The 27,250-nt window shown below is 37.9% G+C and overlaps 1 protein-coding gene across 30 annotated transcripts in view; it reads left to right on the top strand.

Moving 5' to 3' along the window:
- ENOX2 (ecto-NOX disulfide-thiol exchanger 2) overlaps positions 1-27,250 on the top strand; it is a 258,718-nt gene that overhangs the window by 115,836 nt on the left and 115,632 nt on the right. The window contains exon 1 of one of the 30 annotated variants that reach the window (XM_070258438.1): positions 20,513-20,646. The exons of the other annotated variants lie outside the window; for them this stretch is intronic. Coding sequence (XP_070114539.1) covers positions 20,547-20,646 — 100 coding nt within the window. The 5' untranslated portion in view covers positions 20,513-20,546. Of the gene's footprint in view, positions 1-20,512; positions 20,647-27,250 lie in introns of those variants that run through there. 30 annotated transcript variants of the gene reach the window in all.

The raw sequence follows: 27,250 nt of genomic DNA, 5'->3' as shown, positions 1-27,250 counted from the left end.
GCTGTCAAACCCAGGTTTTTAGATGAATGGGTCTGTGTACTTTGTACCATGCCCCACTGCTTTCTAAGCTTTCTGAAGAAGGTGGTGATGTGACCTGAGCTGTACTTTCAAAAGATACTCTACCCAAAGTGTTTTTATTACAGATTGTAAAGAAGCAGAGCTAGATCTGGAGAGACAAGCTTGAAGACTTCTGAAGTAGCCCAGGGAAGTGAAATATGGTCCTGAATCAGTGTTATGGGAGTAGGGATGGAGAAGAGGGGATAGATAAAAGAAACTTAATGGAGGTAAATCATCCTGAACTGTTATAGCTTAAAGAGTCATAAAGCCTAGAAATGAAAAAGATATAAAAATCGTTGGGCCCAGTTCTTTCTTTCAGAATATAATTATCCCCACTTTTACAGGTGAGTCAACCACAATACAGCCCAAGTGACTTGCCCAAGGTTCCAAAGTAGTTTGGGCAGAAAGGAGCTGGAACTCAGAACTCCTTCTTCCTAGTACAGTCCTCTTTCTACTAAAGCATGAGGTCTCCCAAATCTGCTTTTTGGTTTGTTTTTTTTAAAAGAAATATTTTATTGACATGCATAAGAGTGAAAAATCATACATGTACACCAATGAACTTTCACAAACAGCACACTTATGTAACCAGCACCTGAGACACAGCACAGACCATTTCTGGTACCCCAGAAGACCCTGGTACTCTTTTCTAGTCACTTATTTCCCTGTCAAAGATGACTTCTGCCCTAACTTTCTCTCTCTCTTTTTAATAATAATTTTCTGGTGGGCCATGTCAGAGATTGGGAAATTCACTATTGGGATCCTCTGGTTGATGGATATTTACATTTTTCCTATCTTTTGTCTGTCACAAACTATACTGCAAGGAACATCCATGAACACACTTCTGTTACAGGTGAGCAAGTATTACTCTAGAACAGAGTCCAAGAAGTAGGATTGCAGAATTGCAGTGTTATGGGCTTTGTATATTTGATGGCTAATACCATCATGACTTCTAGAAAGGCTTCACTAAGTCACACTTCCAATCCTGGTGTTGAGAGGGCCATTCCCTGTCTTCTTGCCAGCATGCAATATCATCAATTCTATGATTTTTTTGTCCATTAGACTGGCAAGAAATTGTAGTTTATTATTGCTTCAGTTTGCTTTTCTCTGAGTAGTGGGTTTGAGCATCTTTTTCAAATGTTTACTAATCCTTTCTGTTTCTTTTATAAATCATCTGTGATATCCTTTGCCTATTTTTCTATGATTATTTGTTTTTTAATTTTGGACTTGTAAGAGTTCTTTTTATGTCATGGAAATTCATCTTTTTTGTGTTAAATGTGTTGCAATGTCTTCCCATGTATCTTAACATTGTTTATGCTGTGTTCTTTCATATAAAATCTATTTCATAAAGTTCTTTCCCTCCTGTAGATTCTCTGCCATTCCTGTAAGTATGGAAAACCACATATTCTGGATTTTTCAGAGCAGCCCCAGTGTAACGTGTTCCATCCTGTTGTCCCCAAAAGTTCAAGTGCCTATGTCTAATCATTCTTTTCCAATTATAGAGTCAGAAAATTTAGTCATCCCACCTACAGTGGTTGGCAGTGCAGTTCTTGATCTGTTTTCCAGACAGGATCCAGGTACTTTTTGAGGGGGAAAAAAAACAGGGTAGCAGGACACACCTGTCTTGTAGCTGTGGAATCTGGTGTGTGCTAAAGGGAATGTGAATATGGTGTAAACACTGGTCATCCTCGATATCATGTTCCCAGCTGTCTTCAGCTATGACACTCAGACAGCTTAGGCCTTTTGGAATGTTTGATTGTTAACTTGAAAGTGTTTGGTTACACAGAAGGAGGTCTGGAAAAGTTCTGTCTAGTGTCTATAAAGGAAAATAGAACAACTTCTTTTGGCACATAGAAAAAATCTCTTAAATTCTCATCCATATTCTTTAAGACTATAATAACTAGTTGTATGTAAGAAATAAAAAGTTTGCTAATCGAATCTTAAAAGCTGTCAGGATAGTATTTAGCCTATTTATGCAACCAGTTTAAAAGCATTCTCAGCAGCAGACATTTGCAAACAAATAGTATGCTAATATGTTTATTTAGCAAACATTTATTGGATGCCTACTGTGTGTTGGGTGATACTGGATGGAAGGGTAGATGGATATGCTAATTTCTAGCAGAAACTTAGAGATGAATAAGACCTGGCTCTCATCTGCAAGGTGCCTACATGTGGTAAATAGAAATTATTCTCTTCCACTGAGGAAAAACACATCCCTAGGAATTCTAAAGGAACCACATTGCTTAGTTTTTATTTGGAATTACTGAGTTTGCTTGAAAGCAGTAAAACTGAATTCACCATTATTTAATCAGTACCAGTGCCTGTTTCCTGTATTTTTCTCTCGGGAGCCCCATTATTACACTCTGTTTTCAGGAAAAGCTAGTATGAGCATTCAAGAAAGCAAAAAAGATGCCGGGTCTTTTGCCAAAATTTCATTTGTCCAAGTGTCAGTGGCACCTTTAGGATATGAAATGGTGAAAATGATCTTGGTTTGGATTGATGGATATTTAGATAGTAAAAATAAGAGAAAACAGTGAAATGGGGGTTTTAAGCCTGCTTAAGCCTTAAGTGTCCTAAGGAATGACACATTTTTCACTGAGAAATGTTCTGGGGTGATAATTGGCTTCCTGTTGCACACTGAACATGGCTTGAGAGGAAAATGCTTCCCCTCGATTATGAAATAGGCTGTGTTGGTATTGTATTTTTAAAATTAATCAGTAAACATTTGCTCTGATAATTAGGCCTCGTAGAGCTTCATGCTGAGGGTACATTTTCATTTGTGTGTGCAATTTAAAAGTCTCGTATGAGTAGGTCAGCTTAAAAAAATGACCATGAATATTGGACTGATCATTTTTTTCCCCTTTCTACCCTACGCTCTCACCTCCATCCAAGCTTTATTTGAAGTTTAGACCCACTGGGGAAGTTCTAAAGCCTCAGAACTTCAAGGATAGCTCTGCGATTTGGAGTTCCAGCTCTCTGCACCCTGCCTTCGCCAGAACACACATCTCACACCATTTCTCACATTGTTCTTTGAAAGCATCAAGGTGCCTTTGCTTCCAGGAGAGCTCCTGAGTTATTTTTGAAAGTTAGCAGCAGCCCAATAGTTCTGTCCCTTTTCCTGTGGAGCAGGTACTCAAGTCTTTCAGATTTCTTTGGCCGTTCTTGGCTAGTTTTCTTTCAAGACAAGAGTATGCAGCCCTGAGCATCTCCAGAAGGTCCAAGCAGCCCCCTTAGAAGGGTCCATTGTTGTACTGAAATCTTAGTTGGGAATAAGAAAAGAATCAGAGCACACAGGGATAGTGGGGAGAAGAGGTAGGATGGTGTGGAAGAGTGGGGGCATTTAGAGATCATCTAGTCCAGTGTTTCTCAGCTAACATGCCTGAGGGATGTATTCACGTTTGTAACTTTCTGGCACTACTGCAGTGAGCCTTGTGAGGAAGTGGTGGTGGCTAGAAGCAGGCATTCCTATTGGAGTGGCTTCTAAGAAATATTTCCAGGAGGAAAGGCTAATGTGTAGTTTTTTTAAAAAATGCCCTCTCCTCCAGCTTTAATTGAACTAAGTTTCCAAACATCACGCAACAGTTCAGTGTCAGGACTGTGACTTGATCCCATTTCTCTGGACTCCCTATCCTCTTTTCTTTTTCGCTGTGCTCTGCTATGAAAAAAAGAAAGAAGACAAAAGACAGTAGGTGAGAAAGGAGCAAAAGGAAAATAACTACCTGCAATAGCATGCCTGTCTTTACTATCACTTAGTCCCTAAAAAGTTTCAAATAGCCTGGTCTTTTGATTTCAGATCCCAGCCAGATTACCTTTCCAACCTCATCTCCTACCAACAACCCTCCCTAAGCCTTGTTACAGCAACACTGGACTCCTTGACAGAACATTCCCTGTGCTTTCAATCTGTTCCCTGTACCTGGAATATCCTCTTTGTCTTTCCCAGGGAAAGTCCAATTTGCTCCCCACAATGAAAATTACTTATCATGACACTGGGTACTTCATGCCAAGATATCAGCAAGTATCAGCTTTTAGCTAAATAAATATGCATTAAACTTCCACAATTTTCATCTTATTTGAAGGAAAACATTGCCAAGGCTCAGCTTCAATATGGCCACCTGTACCATTAAGCTTACCCTGATCTCCCAGTCTGAATTAAATTCTTCCTCCTATGTTCAAATCAGCATTTTGTTCCTCTTGTAGGACTTACTATTTCTTGTACTATAGAAATTTATAAACACTAAGATTTTGCTAGCTTGTAAGTTTATGAAGGCAAGGATCGTGTCTTATTCATCTTTATGTCTCTTGCCTCAGTACCCATCACAGTGCTATACATATAATAGGTACCCAGTAAATGTACTAAATTAGTGAGTAAATATTTCTTATTTTCATAAGAGTTCTTTTCTTGAAGTCAACATATTCCCTGTCTGATTGTCAGCTTTCCAATGACAGAGCCTTATCTTTTTTATTCATTCATTCATTCATACATACACTCATTCATTCTGTAAATACTTATCACATGCCTGCTATGTGCCAGGCACTGTTTTAGGTGATAGACATACAACAGTAAATAATGTCTGTCTGTGCCCTCATGGAGCATTCATTCTAATGAGCAAGACAGATAGTAAACAAATAAGTATGTAAGTTTAGGTACTTAGTTACCAAAAAAAATAATAATAAAGAAGGTTAGGGGTACACAGAATGAACAAGGGTTGCAATTTAGATAGGGTGGTCAAAGAAAGACTGTGTGAGTAGGTGATGTTTGAACAGTCCTTGTCTTTCCTTTACAACACTACCCACAACCCTACCTCAAACGACTGAGTAGCTAGTACAGAGCTAAACATACAGTTTACTGCCTGTGATATTTACTGACTTTCACAACATCCTTATGAGGCAGTAGGGTAAGATCCAGTATTGATTACTGCTTAAAACTGTGGGCTCTGGAGTCTTGGGCTTAGAGCTGCCATAAACTAAAGTAGTCTATGAACTTGAACTAACATCCCTAAGTCATAGTTTCCTAAATCTGTAAAATGGAGAAAATAGTATCTACCTCATAGGCTTATTTTGTGGGTCACATGAAATAATTGAGGTTAGATTGTTTATTATGAAGACTGCATGAAATAATGAATTTAAAATTTTTAAAAATGTAATAGAGAGTCCAGAAATAGACCCATACATGTTTGGAGCTCTGATATATAACAGAGGTAGCATATCAGATCAGTGGGAAATGTAGAGACTATTTAATAAATGAAGCTGGAAAAATGGTTATTCACATGGAAAAAGATGAAAATCTATCTCACACCATACACAGGATCACTTAAGAGTATACATTTCAAAAATAAAATTTTAAAACTCTTATTAGAAAATGTCAGTGAATATCTTTCTAACTTTTGAATAGAGTAAGATGTCTTAAGGCACAAAAATAATTGACTAAAATAAAAGATTGATGCATTTAGCTATTTAAAATTTAAAATGTTTGTCAAAATACACCTTAAAGAATGAGAAAAGACGAGTTATAATCTGGGAGAAAATATTCACAAAACATAACTGACAAAGAAGTAATATAAAGAATACGTAAGGAAGTTGTAAAAATTATTAAGAAAACACAGGCAATCTCATAGAAAAATCGACAAAGGCATGAACACATACATCACAGAATTGCAAACACATATGGCCAATTAATTTGCAATTCAAAATCATTATTAACCAGGAAAATACAAATCAAATCATAATAAGATATCATTTTACATCAAATTGGTTGGCAAAAAAGTAAAAGGTGACAATACCAATCAGCCTTTCTCAATTGGGGTTCTTGGAGAAAACAAAGTGCTAATGCCCTAAGGCATTCATTATATGTAAAGAATTAATGTTTTTTCCTATGTACTACAATGGTACCAGTTATATACCATCCTTATGAGAATTGAGGAGATAGTCTATGCTCTGTGGTTCAGATGGATGAACTCTGGCTTAGAAAGGCAAGTATTGCAGAAGATGTGGAGTCACATAATTTCTTATATGTTACTAGTAGGATTATACACTGCTGCAAGCACTTTGGAATGAATTTTGACATTATCTCCTAAAGCTCAACATTCATATGCACTGTACCCAGAAATTCTACTCCTAGATAAATACCTAAGAGAACCTCTTATTCATGTATGGCAGGAGACACATACAAGTATGTTCGTAACAGCATAGTTCACAATACAAAAGTCTAGAAACAACCTGAATTCCATCAACATTAATCATGGATTATTAAAGTGTGAAATATTCATATAGTGGAATATTATACAGCATTCAGAACAAATGAACTACAACCACACACAAAAATATGGATTAATCTTAGCAATATAATCTTGGATGAAAAGTAAGCCCTAAAAGATAACATATAGCATGTTATATTTTTATATATTTTTATTACATATAGGTGTAATAAAACTAATTTTAAAAAAGCAAAAGGTTAATGAACACAGGATTCAGGATGATGGTTACCTTGGCTGGGATGTGGGAGGACGTGTAGGATGGGGATGGAGGAAGGCTTATAGTTAGATGTAGATTACTGTCAAGGTCTTAGTTTTTCTTTGGGCTTCTGAGTTTGCAGGTGCTTATTACATTATTAAAAATAACTAGCTAAATGATGAGGGGACCAGTGCTGAGAGTGTGTCATGAACCAAATACCATGATTAATCCAATTGTATGCACCTGAGAGCCTAAAATAAATACATGAATAATAAAGTGCTTAGCTCAGTGCTTTTGATGTAAAATAAAGCTGGATAAATGGCAGTTGTCATTGCTAGCATCTCTTCCTCCTACCCTTCCACATTTTGCCTCCTATCAAGCAATCATTATTTTCCTGTTGTGCTTGAGAATTAATGATTACAAATATTAATTTGCATGAGGTTACCCCAAATGACTGTGAGAACTAGGTTCAAAATTTAATGGTTCCTGAGTTTTCAACATTTTATAAATCCATTAGACTTCTTTCATTGAATTGTGCTGTTTTTTAATCATCAAAGTACTCTGCACATGTACTTTTAGGATGTTACTAACACGAAAAAGCTTTAACCTCTGCATATTATGACTTTGGTACTCAAAATCATAATAGTAATTTAGTCTAAAAGTGGCAGATGGTACTGAATTAGGGCACTGTGTTAGAAGATTATAGTGTGTGATGAATAGATAGTTAGAAAAAATTGCACTCCTAGCCTGGATCTGTAAGTCTGTTAGCTATGATTATTTATTTATTAGACCTTACACTGTACCTTCTCTTCATTCCCTACCACAAACATTTCTCTCATCCCACTATCAAAAGAGCTGAACTATAGCTTTTTAGGAGAACAAGTTTTTAATGTCACAATGGGGGGAAAATGACTTGGAGCTTGTTGTCTGATTTCAATGTGTTTTTGTGGTGGAGAGTTCAGTGCGTAACAGGAACAAAAACCTGAAGGACTAGCAGAAGGTGAAATTGTATGAAAGAAAACAGGGTAGAGGCAAAAAAGACAGGGTAGTATAGGGGGAAAAGTATAGAAATGGGAAGTCAGAAGACCTGGAGTATAGTTTAAGCTCTGCTTTTGTATCATTTTTGGTTTTAGGCAAGTTACTTACCTTCTCTAAGTCTCCATTTTCTGAGATATAGTCAGGAGACTACGGAGTGGGCCCCATGGCTGAGTGGTTAAATTTCCATGTGCTCCACTTAAGCAGCCCAGATCCACAAGTTCAGATCCTAGGCACAGACCTACTCCACTCATCAGCCATGCTGTTGAGGCATCTCACATACAAAGGAGAGGAAGATTGGCACAGATGTAGGCTCAGGGCTAATCTTTCTCACCATAAAGAAAAGCAAAGAAGAGATTAGACTATATATGTCCCTTCAAGCATGAGCATCTTAAATTGTAAGTCAAATAGGGGGACTTCTAGGAAGATGGAGTAGGCATACTTTTCTCTATTCTTCTCATTAAGTACAACTGGAAACTCTTGATATTATGTATAAACAAGTCATAAGAAGGCTGAAATGTGCAGAGGAGAAGGCAGACTGTCTAGGGACCTGAGAACCTGAAGAATGACATGATGGGGAGTTCCCTGGGTTTTCTTTTTGTCTCATATGTCTTGCACTTGGAGCTGAAGAAACTGGCAATCAAGAAACACCAATGAGTGCAGACCAAAAAAGCCCTAAGAAAAGCCTGCTCTCTCTAGCTGAAGGACTAGGAATGAGCAGCCTAGTAAGATGGCAAATTTGTAGACATTAGCTAAGTGCTCTACTCCAGCCATACAGCACAGAAAAAACTGTAGCTCTATTCTCACCAACTCCCAGCTAAGAGGGGAACCTAGATTTCCATCTTCACAGGGCTTTAATCAGGGACTCTGATACCCCTGCCAGGGACCCCTGCCAGAATAGTGTCAGAGAAGATAAGGTACCTAGCTGGAACTTTCATCCCCACTGGCCAGCAATGAACAACCCATCTCCACCGTTTTCCCACTGTGTCAGGGACACCATCTGGGGATCTTGGACTACCACTTCTCTCTGACAGTTGAAAATTTGTAGTATCAGAGGAGGTAGTAAAGACTTATAACTATTATCATCACTCAGCAGTAACAAAGAAACCCCCACCGGGTATCAATAGAGACTACATGGAGAGCTGGAACTCACACCACTGCGAATCAGTAATAAGGAGACCACCTCCCTCTGATGTCAGTGGAGGCTAAGTGGGGAACCTGGACTTCTACCTCTACCTTGCAGTAATGAGGCAGTGTCCCCTTCCCCCTGTTAGAATAATGCTAAACAATGCTAACTAAGACAGAAAGTTTAAACGAGATCCAGAGTCTCATAACATAATATCCAAAATGTACAGGTTTCAGTTGAAAATCACTCATCATACCGAGAACCAGGAAGATTTCAAAATGAATGAAAAACAACTATCAATAGATGAAAACACTGAGATGACAGAGACATTAGAATTATCTGGTAGAGATTTCAAAGCAGCCATGAAAAAATTTTTCAGTGAGCAATTATAAACACGTTTGAAACAAATGAGAAAATAGAAAGGATCAGCAAAGGAATAGAAAGTCTCAGCAAAGATATAGAAGTTATAAAGAAGAGCCAAATGGAAAATTTTAAACCAGAAGATGTAGCAATATCCATAATAAAAAGCTCCATGGATGAGATTAACAGCAGAATGGGGACAACAGAGGAAAGAATTACTGAACTGAGAGATAGAATGATAGAAATTAGTCAATGTGAACAATAGAGAGAAAATAGACTAAAATATAAGGAACAGAGCCCCAGGGTCCTGCGGCACTATAATAAAAGATGTAACATTTATTTGATCAGCATTCAGGAAGGAAAGAAGAAAGAGGGTGGGACTGAAAAAATACCCAAAGAAATAATCTCTGGAAGCTTCCCAAATTTGGCAAGAGATAGAAACTTACAAATTCAAGAAGGTGTGCAAACTCAAAACATGGTAAACCAAAAGAAATCCACACCCAAGACACATCATAATTAAACTGTTGAAAACTAAAGACAAAGGAAAAATCTTGAAAGAAGACAGAGAAAAACAACACCTTACCTACAGGGGAAAAAGAATTAAAATGACAGCATATTTTGCATCACAAACCAAGGATGCCAGAAGGAAGTAGCACAATATTTTTCAGGTGCTGAGAGAAAAGAAGTGCCAACCCAGAATCCTATACCCAGTGAAAATATTCTTCAGGAATGAAAGAGAAATCAGTACTTTCCTAGGTGGAAGAAAACTAAGAGAATCTGTCATGAGTAGACCTCCTGTAAAAGAGTGGCTAAAGAAAGTTCCCTAAGCCGAAAAGAAATGATAAAAGAAGGAACCTTGGAACATCAAGAAGAAAGGACACAGAAAGTAAAAATATAGGTAAACATTAATCAAATGAAAACCACAGTTGTTATGTTAATATAAGATAAAGTAGACTTAAGAGAAAGGAAAATTTCTAGGGATAAAGAGGGAGACTATATAATAATAGAAGTGTCAATTCACCAAGAAGACAGAGTAATCCTAAATGCATATGCACCAAACAGAAGTGCTGCAAAATGTGTGAAACAAATACTGATAGAACTGAAAGGAGAAACAGACAAATCCATAATTATAGTTAGGTAGCTCACCACCCTTCTCTCAACAATTGACACAACAACTAGACAGAAAATACATATGGATATAGAAGAATTCAGGAATACCATCAAACAATAGGATCTAACTAACGTTTATAGAACACTCCACCAAAGCAAAAGCAAAATACACATTCTTTTCAAGTGCTCACAGAACTTATACCAAGATAGACTATATCCTGGGACATAGAGCAAACTTCAAAAATTAAAAAGAGTTGCAGTCATACAGTGTGTGTTCTCCAACCACAAAGGAATCAAACTAGAATTCAGTAACAGAAAGATAAAAGAAATGTCTCCAAACACTTGAAAACTAAACAACACACTGTTAAATAACCCATGGGTCAAAGTAGAAGTCTCAAGTAAAATTTTTAAAAAACACATTGAACTGAAGGAAATGAAAATACAACATATCAAAATTTTGTGATAGGCAGCTAAAGCAGTGCTGAGAGGAAAATTTATAGCCCCAAATAAATACATTAGAAAAGAGGAAAACTCTCACATCAACAATCTAAGATCCCACCTTAAGAATGTAAAAAAAAAAAAAAAACAATAAGAGCAAAGTAAACCCAAATAAAGACAAGGAGGAAATAATAAAGTTAACAGCAGAAATCAATGAAATTTGAAAGCAGAGAAACAATAGAGAAAATCATTGAAACAACTGAATTTTTGAAAAAATAAAATTGACACTTTAGCAAGACTGATGGGAAAAAAGAGAAGATACAAATTACCTATATGAAGAATGAAGCAGGGGATGTCACTACAAACTCTGCAGGTATCAAAAGGATAGTAAGGGAATACTATGAACAACTTTACCCATGTAAATTTTTTCCAGCTTTATTGAGAAATAATTGACATATAATATTGTGTACGTTTAAAATGTACAATGTAATGATTTGATACACATATATGTTGTAAAATGTATACCACAATAAAGTTAGTTAACACATTTCTCACCTCACACAGTTACCATTTTGTTGTTGTTGTGGTGGTGGTGAGAGCATTAAAGCTCTACTCTCATAGCAACTTTCAAGTATATAATACAGCACTGATAACTATAGTCACTGTGCTGTACATTAGATCCCTGGAACTTATTCATCTTATAACTGAAAGTTGTACCCTTTGACCAACAGCTCCCTATTTCTCCCACCCCTCAGCTCCTGGCAACCAATATTCTATACTCTGTTTCAGTAAGTTTGGCTTTTTTTAGATTCAACATGTAAGTAGAATCATACAATATTTGTCTTTCTCTGTCTGACTTATTTCACTTAGCATAGTGCCCTCAAGATACATCCATTTTGTTGCAAATGGCAGGATTCTCTTCTTTTTGTGGATAAATAATATTCCATTATGTATATGTGTGTGTGTGTATGTATATATAGTATCATATACTATAATATATGTATGATATATATAGTATATATATATATAGTATCTCCTTTATCCAGTCATCCATTGATGGACACATAGGTTGTTTCTATGTCTTGGCTATTGTGAATAAAGCTGTGATCCATGGAAGTGCAGACATCTCTTTGAAATAGAGATTTCATCTTCAGATAGATACTTAGAAGTGGGATTGCTGAATCGTATGGTAGTTATATTTTTAATTTATTGAGGAACCTCCACACTGTTTTCCATAGTGGCTATACCAATTTACATTCCCACCAACAGTACACCAGGGTTCCCTTTTCTGTACATCCTCACTGGTGTTTGTTATCTCTTGTCTTTTTTGATAATAGCCTTTCTAATAGATATGAGCTGATATGTCATTATGGTTTTGATTTGCATTTCCTTGATGATCAGTGATGCTGAGAACCTTTTCATATATTTGTTGGCCATTTGCGTGTCTTCTTTGGAAAAGTGTCTATTCAAGTCCTGTGTGCATTTTTCAATTGGATTGTTTGAGTTTTTTGATATTGAGTTATGACTTCCTTACATATTTTGGATATTAACCCTTTATCAGATAGATGGTTTGCAAATATTTTCTCCCGTTCTGTAGGTTGCCTTTTTATTTTTATGTTTCTTTTCCTGTGCAGAAGTTTTCTAGTTTGATGTAGTCTCACATTTATTTTTGCTTTTGTTATTTGCACTTTCGGTGTCATGTCCAAAAAGACGTTGCCAGGGCCAATGTGAAGGAGCTCTTACCCTATGTTTTCTTCTAGTGTTTTTATAATTTTGGGTCATACATTTAAGTCTTCAATCCATTTTGAGTTAATTTTGTGTATGGTGTAAGATAGGGATACAATTTCATTCTTTTGCATGTGGATATCCAGTTTTCCCAACACCTTTTCTTAAAGATATTTTCCTTCCTTCATAGAATATTCTTGGCTCCCTTGTCAAACATTAGTTGACCATATATACCTGGATATATTTCTGGGCTTTCGATTCTGTTCCATGGGTCTATGTGTCTGTGTATATGTCAGTACCATAATGTTTTGATTACTATAGCTTTGTAATTTAGTTTGAAATCAGGAACTATGATGCCTCCAACTTTGTTCTCCTTTCTCAGGATTGCTTTGGCTATTTGAGGTCTTTTGTGATTCCATGTGAATTTTAGGATTGTTTATTCTATTTCTGTGAAAAATGCATTTGCAAATGTTGTAGGGATTGCATTGAATCTATAGATGGCTTTAGGTAGTGTGGCCATTTTAAAACTATTAATTCTCTGATCCATGAACATGGAATATCTTTCCATTTGATTATGTTTTCTTCAATGTCTTTCACTAATGTATTACGGGTTTTGGTGCATTGATATTTTATTTCCTTGGTTCAATTTATTCCTGAGTATTTATTGTTTTTGATGCTATTGTAAATGAGATTGTTTTCTTCATTTCTTTTTCAGATAGTTCATTGTTAATGTATGGAAATGCAACTGATTTTGTATCCTGCAACTTTACTGCATTTATTAGTACTAACAGTGTTTTGGTGGAGTCTTTAGGATTTTCTGTATATATGATCATGTCATCAGCAAACAGAGATAATTTTACTTCTTCCTTTCTGATTTGGATGTCTTTTATTTCTTTTTCTTGCCTAATTGCCCTTTCTAGGACTTCCAGTACTATCTTGAATAGGAGGGTTGAGAGTGGGCACCCTTTTCTTGTTCCTGGTCTTATAGGGATAGCATTCAACCTTTCACCATTGAGTATGGTGTTACCTTTGGGCTTGTCATATATGACCTTTATTATGTTGAAATATGTTCCTTTTATACTCAATTTGTTCAGAGTTTTTATAATGAAATGATGTTTGGTTTTATCAAATGCTGTTTATATCTATTGAGATGATTGTATGATTTTTGTCTTTCATTCTAGTACTGTTATGTGTCAGATTTATCGATTAGCATATGTTGACCCATCCTGTATCCCAGGGATAAATATCCCATGATCATGGTGTATGATCCCTTTAATGTGCTGTTGAATTCACTTTCCTAGTATTTTGTTGAGAATTCTTGTATCTGCATTCACCAGGGCTATTGGTCTGAAGTTTTCTTTTCTTGTAGTATCCTTATCTGGCTTTGGTATCAGGGTAATGCTGGCCTTGTAAAATGAGTTTGAGAGTGTTTCCTCCTTTCTATTTTTGGAAGATTTTGAGAATAATTAGCATTAAATCTGATTTCAATGTTTGGTAGCATTCACTTGTGAAACCATCTGGTCTTGGACTTTCTTTGTTAAGAGGTTTTTGATTACTGATTCAATCACCTTATTTGTTATTGCTCTGTTCTTGTTTTCTGTTTTTTCATGATTCAGTCATGGTAGGTTGTATGTTCCTAGAAATCTGTCTATTTCTTCTAGGTTGTCCAATTTGTTGCTGTATAATTGTTCATGATTGTCTCTTACAATGCTTTGAGTTTTTCTATGGTATCAGTTATAATGTCTCCTCTTTCATATCAGATTTTATTCATTTGAATCTTCTCTCTTTTTGCTTAGTCTAGCTAAAGGTTTGTCAATTTGGTTTCTCTTTTCAAAAAACCAACTCAGTTTCATTAATCTTCTCTATTCTTCTTTTTTCTTTTTTTCTTTTTATTTTTTTAATGGCAGTAACATTGGATTATAACATTATATAGCTTTCAGATGTATGTCATAATATATTTGGAATTCTGTATAGATTACATCATGTTCACCACCCAAAAACTAATTATAGTCCATCCCCTCACACGTGAGCCTAATCACCCCTTTTGCCCTCCACCCCCCTTCCACTATGGTAACCACCAATCCATTCACCGTTGCTATGTGTTTGTTTGTCGTTGTTTTTATCTTCTACTTATGAGTGAGATCATACGGTATTTGACTTTCTCCCTATGACTAATTTCACTCAGCATAATACCCTCAAGGAGCATCCATGTTGTCACAAATGTCCGGATTTCATCATTTCTTATGTCTGGGTAGTGTTCCATTGTGTATAAATACCATATCTTCTTTATCCATTCATCCCTTGATGGGCACCTAGGTTGCTTCCAAGTCTTGGCTATTGTGTATAATGCTGCAATGAGCATAGGGGTGCATGTATCTTTATGCCTTTGAATTATCAAGTTCTTTGGATAAATACCCAGCAGTGGGATAGCTGGATCATATGGTACATCTATTCTTAATTTTCTGAGGATACTCCGTATTGCTTCCCATAGTGGTAGCAGCGGTTTGCACTCCCACCAGCAGTGTACGAGGGTTCCCTTCTCTCCACATCCTCTCCAATATCTGTTGTTTCCTGTCTTGTTAATTATAGCCATTCTGAGTGGAGCGAGGTGATACCTCATTGTAGTTTTGATTTGCATTTCCCTGATAGCTACTGATGTTGAGCATCTTTTCATATGCCTGTTGGCCATCCATATATCTTCTTTGGAGAAATCTCTGTTCAGATCTTTTGCCCATGTTTTAATTGGGTGGTTGGTGTTTTTGTTATTGAGCTGTATGAGTTCTTTGTATATTTTGGATATTAACCCCTTATCTGATATATGGTTTGCAAATATCTTCTCCCAATTGTTAGGTTGTCTTTTCATTTTGTTGATGGTTTCCTTTGCTGTGCAGAAGATTTTTAGTTTGATGTCGTTCCATTTGTTCATTTTTTCTTTTGTTTCCCTTGCCTGGTCAGACGTGGTACTTGAGAATATGCTGCTAAGACCGATGTCAAAGAGCTTACTGCCTATGTTTTCTTCTAGAAGTTTCATGATTTTGGATCTTACATTCAAGTCTTTAATCCCTTTTGAGTTGATTTTTGTGCATGGTGTAAGGGAATGGTCTACTTTCATTCTTTTGCATGTAGCTATCCAGTTTTCCCAACACCATTTATTGAAGAGCCTCTCCTTTCTCCATTGTATGCTCTTGGCTCCATTTTCAAATATTAGCTCTCCATAAATGTGTGGGTTTATTCCTGGGCTCTTGATTATGTTGCATTGATCTGTGTGTCTGTTTTTCTGCCAGTACCATGCTGTTTTGGTTACTATGGCTTTGTAGTATATTTTGAAATCAGGGAGTGTGATACCTCCAGCTTTATTCTTTTTTCTCAGGAATCCTTTGGCTATTCGGGGTCTTTTGTTGCTCCATATAAATTTTAGGATTCTTTGTTCTATTTCTGTGAAAAATGTTGTTGGAACATTCATAGGGATTGCGTTGAATCTATAGATTGCTTTAGGAAGTATGGACATTTTAACGATGTTAATTCTTCCAATCCAAGAGCACGGAATATCTTTCCATTTCTTTGTGTCGTCTTTGATTTCTTTCAACAATGTTTTACAGTTTTCAGTGTACTCATCTTTCACCTCTTTGGTTAAGTTTATTCCTAGGTGTTTTATTCTTTTTGTTGCAATTGTAAATGGGATTGTATTCTTAATTTCTCTTTATGCTACTTTGTTGTTAGTGTATAGAAACACAACTGATTTTTGTATGTTGATTTTGCATCCCACGACTTGACTGTATTCCTTTATTGTTTCTAAAAGATTTTTAGTGGATTCTTTAGGGTTTTCTGTATATAAAATCATGTCATGTGCAAAGAGTAAAAGTTTCACTTCTTCTTTTCCAATGTGGATCCCTTTTATTTCTTTTTCTTGCCCCATTGCTCTGGCTAGGACTTCTAATACTATGTTAAATTAGTGGTGACAGAGTGCATCCTTGTCTGCTTCCCGTTCTTAGAGGGATAGCTTTCAGTTTTTCTCCATTGAGAATGATATTTTCTGTGGGTTTGCCATATATGGCCTTTATTATGTTGAGGTAATTTCCTTCTATACCCATTTTATTTAGAGTTTTTATCATAAATGGATGCTGTATCTTGTCAAATGCTTTCTCTGCATCTTTTGAGATGATCATGTGGTTCTTATTCTTCATTTTGTTAATGTGCTTTATCACGTTGATAGATTTGCGGATGTTGAACCATCCCTGTATCCCTGGAATGAAACTCTCTTGGTCATGATGTATGATCTTTTTAATGTATTGTCATATTTGATTTGCTAGAATTTTGTTGAGTATTTTTGCATCAATGTTCCTCAGTGATATTGGCCTGTAATTTTCTTTTTTTTGTGTTGTCCTTTCCTGGTTTTGGTATCAGGATAATGTTGACTTTGTAGAATGAGTTAGGAAGCCTCCCCTCCTCTTCAATTTTTTGGAAGAGTTTGAGAAGGATAGGTATTAAGTCTTCTTTGAATCTTTGGTAGAATTCACCAGGGAAGCCATCTAGTCCTGGACTTTTATTTTTTGGGAGGTTTTTGATTGCTGTTTCCATCCCCTTACTGGTGATTGGTCTATTCAAATTCTCTACTTCTTCTTGGTCCAGTTTTGGAAGGTTGTATGTTTCTAAGACTTTATCCGTTTCTTCTAAATTATCCAATTTGTTGGCATATAGCTTTTCATAGTATTCTCTTATTATCTTTTGTATTTTTGAGGTGTCCATTGTAATATCTCCTCTTTCATTTCTGATTTTATTTATTTGAGCCTTCTCTCTTTTTTCTTGGTGAGTCTAGCAAAGGGTTTGTCAATTTTGTTTATCTTTTCAAAGAACCAGCTCTTGGTTTCATTAGTTTTCTCTACTGTTTTTTTACTCTCTATTTCATTTATTCCTGCTCTGATTTTTATTATTTCCTACCTTCTGCTGATTTTCAGCTTTGTTTGTTCTTCTTTTTCTGGTACCTTTAGATGCACTTTTAGATTGTTTATTTGGGATTTTTCTTATTGGTTGAATAGGCCTGAATTGCTTTAAACTTCCCTCTTGGAAATGCTTTTGCTGTATCCCACAGATTTCGGCATGTTGTATTTTCATTTTCATTTGTCTCTAGGAGTTTTTTGATTTGTTCTTTGATTTTTCCATTGACCCAATCGTTGTTCAGTAGCATTGTATTTAATCTCCACATTTTTTCTGGCTTTTCTCATTTTCTTCCTGTAGTTGATTTCTAGTTGCACACATTTGTGGCCAGAAAAGTTGCATGGTATTATTTCAGTCTTCTTAAATTTATTGAGACTTGTTTTGTGGCCTAATATGTGATCAATCCTGGATAATGTTCCATGTGCATTTGAAAATAATGTGTAGTCTGTGGTTTTTGGATGGAACGTTCTGTATATATCTACTAAGTCCATCGAGTCAAGTGTGTCTTTTAAGGCCACTGTTTCTTTATCTGTCTTCTGTTTGGGTGATCTATCCATTGATGTAAGTGGAGTGTTAAAGTCCCCTACTCTTATTGTGTTACTGTCTATTTCTCCTTTTATGTCTGTTAATAGTTGCTTTATATATTTAGGTGCTACTAGGTTGGGTGCATAGATATTTACAAGTGTTATATTTTCTTGTTGGATTGTTCCCTTTATCATTATGCTGTGCCCATCTTTGTCTCTTGTTACGTTTTTTGTTTTAAAGCCTATTTTGTCTGACATAAGTATTCCTACCCCTCTTTCTTTTCTTTGCCATTTGCATGGAATATCTTTTTCCATTCTTTCACTTTCAGTTTGTGAGTTTCTTTAGGTCTGAAGTGTGTCTCTTGTATGCAGCATATACATGAGTCTTGTTTTTTTATCCAGTTGGCCACCCTATGGCATTTGATTGGAACATTTAGTCCATTGACGTTTAAAGTAGGTATTGATAAATATGTATTTATTGCCATTTTGTTACTTTTTCTCCTGGGTGTTTTAGTAGTTCTTCTCTGTTTCATTCTTTTTCTCTTGCTCTCTTCCCTTGTGTTTTGATGGCTATCTTTAGTAATATGTTTGATTTCTTTTGTCTTACTTTTTTGCTTACTTATTATAGGTTTCTGATTTGTGATTACCATGAGGATCCTATTTAATATTCTATGCATATAACAGTCTATATCGAGTTGATAGACTCTTCAGCTTGACCTCTTTCTAAAAGCTCTACTTTTTCACTCCCCTCCTCCCACATTTTTTGTTTTTGAAATCATATATAGTCTCTTGTTTAGTGTGTGTCTGTCCGCTACCCTCTTATCATTGAAATAGTTGATTTTAGTACATTTCTCTTTTAATCTTCATATTATATTCACAGGTAATTGATCTGCTACCTTTACCATATTTTTACCTTTACAAGTGATTTTATTGCCTGGGTTTTTTTGTGTGTGTGTGGGTTCTTTGATAATTTTTTTTATCTCTATTTGTGGTCATCGCTTTCCCACTTAAATAAGTCCCTTCAGCATTTCTTGTAGAACTGTTTTCTTGGTGATAAACTCCTTTAATTTTTGATTATCTGGGAAACTCTTTATCTCTCCTTCAATTCTGAATGACCACCTTGATGGATAGAGTATTCTTGGCTGTAGGTTTTTTCCTTTTAGCACTTTAAATACGTCATTCGATTCTCTTCTTGCCTGTAGGGTCTCGGCTGAGAAGTCTGCTGATAGCCTTATGGGCTTCCCTGTGTATGTCACTTATGGCCTTTCTCTTGCTGCTTTTAGGATTCTCTCTTTAGCTTTAATGTTGGACATTTCAATTATATTACGTCTTGGTGTGGGCCTCTTTGGGCTTATCTTGTTTGGAGCTCTCTGTGCTTCCTGTACTTGGATGTCTGTTTCCTTCCTTAGGTTAGGAAAATTTTCATCTATTACTTCTTCAAATAAATTTTCTGCCCCTTTGTCTCTCTCTTCTCCTTCTGGGGCACCTATAATCCAAATGTTAGCATGCTTGATATTGTCCCAGAGTTCCCTTAGACTGTTCTCATTCTGTCTAATTCTTTTTTCTTTTTTCTCTTCAGCTTAGGTGATTTCCTCTAGTCTTTCGTCTAGCTCACTGATCTGTTCTTCTGCATCCTCTAGTCTGCTATTGAGTCCCTCTAGTGAATTTTTCATTTCCGTTATTGTATTCTTCATTTCTGATTGGTTCTCTTTTATATTTTCCAGTTCTTTGCTGATGAGCTCACTGTGTTCATCCAGTCTTTTCCCAATATCTGTGAGCATCCTTGTGATATTTTGTTTGAACTCTTTGTCAAGCAGGTCACTTATTTGTGTTTCATTTAGTCCTTTTTCTGGGTTTTTGTCCTGTTCCCTTGCTTGGAAAGTATTCCTTTGTATCCTCATTATGCCTCTTTCTCTGTGCTTATTTCTATGTATTAGGTGAGTCGGCTATGTCTCCTGATCTTTGAGAAGTGGCCTTGTTTATGAGATTATGAGGCCCAGCAGTGTGCTTCCCTCTTGTCTCCAGTCCAAATGATCCAGGCGTGACCCCTTTGTGGGCTACTTGTGTCTTTCCGCTGTGGCAGTTTTTCTATTACTGCAGGTACCCAGGGAGTCGAGTCTTTCCTTCCCTGGCCAGCTGTTTGTAAATCCGTTTTGGGGAGCCTCAGCACTGTTGGCTACAAAGTCTTTCAGCATACTCCTATTGCAGTTTTCCTGTTAATTGGGTTGGTATGCAGTAGCTGGTTGCTAGGCTCAGGAGCTTACAGTTGTGATAGGCCTCAGGCCTACAAGGCTGTTGTCAGTTCTCTTAGGAGTGCAGCTGAGTGGGGCTGGCCCTAGGCACGGAAGCACTCAATTGTTTCAGGCTTTGGAAGGTGGGGCTGATCCTTTTTATGGCTATTTGTGAAGAGCAGGTCTTCTGCTGCTGGCTGATAAGCCTCACCCCCCACAGGACCACACACACTGTCAACAGAGTCCCAGTCCGTGCACACCTCCCAACCCCCTGGAGCGCACCCTGACACTGCACTGCAGAGGCTCCCACCTCTCCACCAATACCCCCCAGAGTTCACCCAGTCTCCACACAGGTCCCGCCCCACAGAGGCAGACACACTTGCCTACCCGCAGAGGATCAAGGCACCTAGTCAAAGCAGGCCGAAAAGTAGCCTGAGGGATTGCTGTTAGGCAGGACCAGTCCCCAGGGCGACCGCCTGCCCTGGCTGAACTGGTTTAAATCTGTGCTCCAGTGGGTCTGACAGGTCCCTGGGCCAACAGGCCAAGGGAAGAACCTCAATGTCGTCCGCCTGGACCAGGTCAGAACAATGGCCCCCACCAATGTCTCAGTCTCCAGAGAGGTCCCTCCTCTCACCAAGATGCCACCGGAGCCCACTAGGTGAGTCTTGTTTCACCAAAGGACTGTCAGCCTTCTCTCTGGTGATTTTTGGTTGCTGCAATGAGTGAGTTTGTGCATGGGCCTTTAAGACCCGGGTCTTTTGGGCTTTCAGCAGATAGCTTTTCTGGGCATATCCTTGCTGCAGTTAATAGCCAGTGAAGCCAGACCGTCTCAGTTGGACTGAGTCTGAAGTGTGCTTATAGCAGTATTGCCTCTGCTCCAGCCCTCACTCCCCCAGGGAGGGCTGTGAACCTTAGGGTGGCTCCTGTTTGGCCAGCTGAGAAGCTCCGCTGCTCCCAAAGGTGGCTTTTTTCCTCTCCGGCAGGTATTTCTGCCTCTTCTGCCTTAGTCAGGACTGTCCCTTGTTGTGGGGGTTCTTTTTATCCAGTTTTCAGTTTTCTCTTCAGGGTAGTTTTTCCAAAAATAGTTGTAACCTTGTTGTGTTCGTGGGAGGAGATGAGTTCAGAGTCTGCTTACAGCGCCATCTTGATGAGATCTGCCCTGTTTTTCTATTCTGTATTTCATTTTTTTTCTTCTCCGATGTTTGTTGTCTGCTTCCTTCTGCTAACTTTGGGCTTAGTTTGTGCTTATTTTTCTAGTTCTTTGAAGTACAAAATTAAGTCATTTATTTGAGGTCTTTTTTCTTAATGTAGACAGTTATCATTATAAACTTCCCTCTTACCACTGCTTTTGCTGAATCCCATTAAGTTTTGGTATGTTGTGTTTCCCTTTTTGTTTGTTTCAAGGTATTTTTTGATTTCCCTTTTGATTTCGTCTTTGACTTGTTGGTTATTTAGGAGTGTATTGTTTGGTTTCCATGTATTTGTGAATTTTCTAGTTTTCCTCCCGTTATTGATTTCTATTTTCATAGCATTCTGTTTGGAAAAGATACTTGGTATGATTTCAGTCTTTTTAAATTTATTGAGACTTGTTTTGTGACCTAATATATGTTCTATCCTGGAGAATGTTCAATGTGTGCTTGAGAAGGGTATATATTCAGGTGCTTCAGGATGGAATATTCTGTATGTGTCTGTTAGGTCCATTTGGCCTGTGAGGTTTCTACTTATAAATCTGCTGTAGTCTTATGGGGGTTCCCTTCTAGGAACTAATTTTTCTTACTGCTTTTAAAATTCTGTCTTTGTTTTGACTTTAGACAGTTTTTTTATAATGTGTTTTAGAGAACATTGTTTTGGATGGAAATTTTGGGGTGACCTATTAACTTCATCAACTTGGAATGCAAATCTTTCCCCAGGTTTTGGAAGTTCTCAATCATTATTTAAATAAGCTTTGTACTCCCTTCTTCCTCTTTTCTCCTTCTGGGCCTTCAGTAATGTACAGATTGTTCCTTTTAATGGTGTCCTATATGTTCTGTCGGCTTTTTTCATTCTTTTTTCTCTTTGGTTCTCTGAAAGGATAATTTCAAATGATCTGTCATCAGTCTCGCTGCTTCTTTCTTTTGCTTGGTCCAGTATCCTGTTGCAGCTCTTGATTCGATTCTTCAGTTCAGTCATTGTATTCTTCAGATCCAAAATTTCTGTTTGATTCTTTTTATGTTTTCTCTTTGTTGAACTTCTCATTTTGTTCTTATATCGTTTTCCTGATTTCATTTGTTTATCTGTTTGTTTGTAGCTATCTGAGCATCTTTAGAATGATTATTTTGAATTTTTTGTCAAGCAATTCATTTATTGCCATTTCTTTGGAGTCCATTATTGCAAGTTTACTGAGTTCCTTTGGTGGTGTTGTTTCCCTGATTCTTCATGATCCCAATATCCTTGCATAGGTGTCTGCATTTGAAGATGCAGTCATCTCTTCTAGACTTTATGGCCTAACTTCAGTAAGGAAAGACTTTCACCTGCATATGGGGTCATGCTGGAACATGCTGTGACCCCAAGTCTAGTGGTGTAGCAAACCATGTGTGGGGGCCTGTGGCAGCTCAGGGTCCAGGGGATCATGGTGACTCATCAGCTCAGTTTGCTGAGGTCCACAGCATTGACAATTGCATGGTCCTTAGCAACTGTTGGCAGGGGTCTGTAGAGGCAGCAAGGGTGTTGCGGTCCTCAGCCGTTCCTCCAGGTCCAACTGCTAGGGACTATGGCATGCAGCAGTGGTGGCCAGAGCCAGTGATTTGCATACACTCAGCTGCAAAAGCCAGCTACAGGTGCCTGTGTCGTGGTAGGGACCAGTTATAACAGATACATGTGCATGATGGGGCCAGGGCAAGGGGCAATGGCTAGAACCAAATGCAGGCATAGTAGGCCCTGACTGTCAGCATGCACTACTGTGGCTGCTGGGTCTCAACACAGGCAAACAGCAATGGAGGCTGGTGTTGAAATTCAAGTCAGGGATGTGGAGGTGCACAGCTGGAGGGGCTAGCTGTAAGTGAGCCCAGTGGTCCAGGCCAGTGACAGAAGACAGAGCCAGAGCTGGGCCCACAAGCAGGTGCAGGGGCCCTGGCTATCAGTGTGTACTCCTGTGACTGCACAGTCTCCTTATAGGCAGGAACATAGCAGTAGAGACTAATGATGGGGTTCAGGCTTGGAGCATGCAGGAGCACAGCTAAGGGAGCTAGTTACAGGTAAGCCCAATAGTGCAGGCCAGTGACAAGATTTATGGCTGAATCCTGACCCACAAGCAGCTGTCGGGGCCTTGACTGTCAGGGTGCACTTTCATGGCTGCAGGATCTTGCCATGGCTGTACACATAGCCATGGAGACTGGTGATGGGCATCAGTCCAGTGGCATGAAAGTGCACAACTGGAGGGGCTAGCCCTGAGTGTACTCATGGCAGTGGGGGTCAGCCACAGGGGTCTAAGCTGGCATCTTGCTAGATCCCAGCCTCTAGTAGGAGAGGGAAGGTGCAGGAAGAGACTCAGGAAGCTGGCATAAGTGAACGTGAATACCTAAGAAGCAAAAAAGGTGAAATTTGCAGATTCGTGGTAGTTGTGCTGGCCATTGGTTTCTCCTGTGGCAAATGCTATTCAGGTCATCTGCAGAGCAAGTCACTGGGAACCACAGTTGCTCCAGCTGTATGGCTGATATTGGTAGCCCCTGCTTTTCTTTCTTGTTCCTAACCGTTGCTGTACATCTCAGCTTTGCCAGTTTTGAGGTGAACCCAAAGTGGGGCCTTCATGTGGTACCCCAAAAGGCTGGGGAACCTTGTTGCTCATCCTGCTTTTCCTTTCACAGAAAGGGAAACTCTTTCTAGCTGTGACATTTCCTCTTGGCACTAAGCAGGGCTGGCTTGGGGGATGGGATGATGCAGGCAAAATGAAGATGTTCTTGCTTTCCTTTTTGTGCAGTTATTCTCAGGTTTTTTGTTCCACTGTGTTGCTGAAGTTTCTTAAGTGGACTCCAGAGCTCTCCCAGAGCTGTTTTTGATTGTGGATAGCTATATAATTGTTGATCTTTGTGAGCGGATAGAGGTTGGGGTCTCCCACACCACCATCTTGGTGTACTCTTGTAAATTTGACAATTTATATGAAATGGGCCACTTCCTTGAAAAACGCAAACTACCATACCATGGAATACTAATCAGCAATAAAGAGAATTAAAGTATTGATACATTTAACAACATGGGTGAATCTCCAAAGAATTATGGTGAGTGAAAAAAAGCCAATCCTGAAAGGTTACACACTATATGATTCCATTTATATAACATTCTTGGAACTACAAAATCATAGAAATGAAGAAAAGATTGGTGGTTCCCAGGGGTTAAGAAGGGAGTTAGTGAGAGACAGAAGTGGATATGACTATAAAAGGGCAACTTGAGGGATCCTTGTGACAGAAATGTTCTGTCTCTTGACCATATCAATATCAATATCCTGGTTGTTATATTGTACTATAGTTTTGCAAGATGTTACCGTTGGGGGAAATGGGTAAAGGATACCTACTATCTCTCTGTACTATTTCTTATAACTGCAGGTGAATCTACAATTGTCTCTAACTAAAAGTTTAATTAAAAAGAAAAAAATTAAGGCAAATAAATGACCACTTGAGTGTCAGGACACTTAAGAACACCTGAATCCCCATTCTGAAAAGCAGTGGTAAAAAATTTGAAAGAAGAGGAATTGGACAGAGCTGTTTTTCAATTTGATAACCCCTTCACCTTTTCCTCTCTGGCCATGTTGAGGCACAAAGACTTCAGCCACGACAGGTTATTTTTCTGCTACCTGTCTATTATTGCAGAGAATGTGCTGGTGTATAAACTAAGCAGGATGCTTCCTGGAGGCATACTGTGTAAATTGTGTGGATCTTCTCCCTAAGGCCAAGATTCCTTAGTACATGACCTTCTTCTTTCACCTGTACAGCTTGGACAAAATGCATTCTGCATGACTGCAGAGGTGAGGGGCATGAATTTATAAGGAAGCAAGTATGTATATGAATGAGCACAGGTATGCTAATGCTAGCAAGACCAAGAAAGCAGGGACAAGACAGATGTTGAGTATAGATGAATGTTGCCACATACCCACAGGGAATTTGATATCCTCATTCCAAGGAAAATATTGAAGATGAAGAAAATAGAAGATGGGTAATTAAGATTTGAGAATTCTTGTAGAATGTATAGAAGTTCTATGCTTTAGTCATTGGAAGTATTCTGAAAAATTATGTAGCATTGTGCCTCCAAAGGTGAAAATTCATTTACCACAGTGCAGGGTAGATTATGCCAAGACATTTGGAAGTAACGGCTTTTGCCTGAATAAATATGCTTTGTGCTTCCACAGTTTTCATCTTTTTCAGAGGCAACCATTGCCAATTGCTTAGCCTAGCTAATAAGTAGAATTTTTATGCCACAGGCTGTTTACCCAGGCCCAAGGTCAATTTTCTGATTAATATTCTTTCTTTTCCCCATAGGCCCCCACCCTATTATCCATTCAGAAAATGGGAATAGTATGCCAAGAGATTATATTTATTGAGCACAATTTTAAGTCTGAGATCCACTCAGTCTGGAGAAAGTATTACTGAGCTTGCCAGTAGTCAAGTTACAGACCCAAAATATCAGACATTTAAATCACAGGTATACACTAACACAGTTCTCCTTCCGAAACTTCACAGAAGAAGCCCCTTTGAAGAGGATATCAATGTTGAACAATGTTTGAGAGTACCTCAGCTTGGGAGATGATTTAGTCACAAATTGCATCCAAAGTAAAGTACACTGTCCACAGACAGTATTCCAAGGCAACGTGCAACATCTATGGACAACATTCCTGGGGAAGGTAGAACATCCACAGACAGCATTCCCAAGAAAGATACAGCATCCATGAATACCACTCCCAGGACAAGTAGAACATACACAGATAGCAGTTTGAAGCAAAGTACAACAACCCTGTTGAACAGTATGACACTCTAGCTAATAAGGGATCCAAATCTCTGTAGAAATGACAACTACCCCAGTTGTCTGATACGAGCAGCATTGGAGAAAGAATTAGATTGAAAGTTGTTCTTGAATTTATGTTTTTTATTGTGATCCTGTGAGAGGTAAGTAAGTCAATGAGAAAGCAGATGTTTGCAGATGTCATGTTGGCTTTAGAAATGTTTGAAAATTAAAAGTTTATCCTCGAGGCTTTTTCCTTTCCTTTGTAACTTACACATATGACAAACTTTTGAGGATAAAAATTATATCATGGAACCTGATCTAAGACATGACCCCATGTGCTTAGTACTCAGAGACACATGGAATTATAGAACCATAGAACCATAAATGATCTTAAAGGTACATCTTCATCTTTTAGATATGAAAACTGCCCAGAGAGCAGACTTGCTGTTTAGGTGTTCATATAGTAATTGCAAGGACAACAATTATAATAATAACAACTATAGAAGTAATAATAACTAACGTTTTTTGAGTCCTTACTGTGCCAAGCACTGTTCTAAGAGCTTTATATGGATTATTTCATTTAGTCCTCGTAACAATCCTCTGAGCTCATTTATGATCATAAGCCCCATTTTGCAGACAAAGAAACTGAGACAACAGAGAGGTTTAATGATATTGTTCCATAATACCTCTAAAGATTTACTTATTATTGGGGCTTAGATCATAAGATTACCAAACTAGACTCTCAGGCAAAAATCAAGCGATTGTTCTGATGTAATACAGTATGCAGAATTCTGGATTGTTCTATGTTTTCATAAAGATATAATTTTCAAGGACAATGTCTTCAGGATTTATATTTTATGTGATCAGTCCCTTAACTCCTATTCCCATTAGAATAGAGTTTCTCAACCTTCTTGACTTCTGGAAGCTTGCTTAAGATATGAGCCCAGTGGAAGGTTTACAAGACGTGCTTTGAGCACATAGATTTTGTTATATATTTTAATAATGGACAAATAAGTAACAGTTCTTGAAAGACATAACAGTTAGTATATTCCTGTGTTTTAAAGGTACCCAATTGACACATTAGACTTAGATTTTAGAAAGTCAGTACAATCCATGCATTTTTGACAAGCCAGGGACTGTAAGTCCTTTCTCTGAGATGCATATTTCAACCAGCAGAAGTTGGAAAGAGATTTACATTTCAGCTTCTATAAAAAAATCAGTGCCATTAATGTCAATTTCCATAGTGGCTTCAAAGGAGAGGCAGAGATGGACAGACAGGTGGCCAGGGAGAG

This window comes from Equus caballus, chromosome X (genome assembly GCF_041296265.1).
Source record: "Equus caballus isolate H_3958 breed thoroughbred chromosome X, TB-T2T, whole genome shotgun sequence".
Lineage (NCBI taxonomy): Eukaryota > Metazoa > Chordata > Mammalia > Perissodactyla > Equidae > Equus > Equus caballus.
The sequence above is the reverse complement of the archived record's forward strand: the minus strand, read 5'-3'. Positions and strand labels throughout refer to the sequence as shown.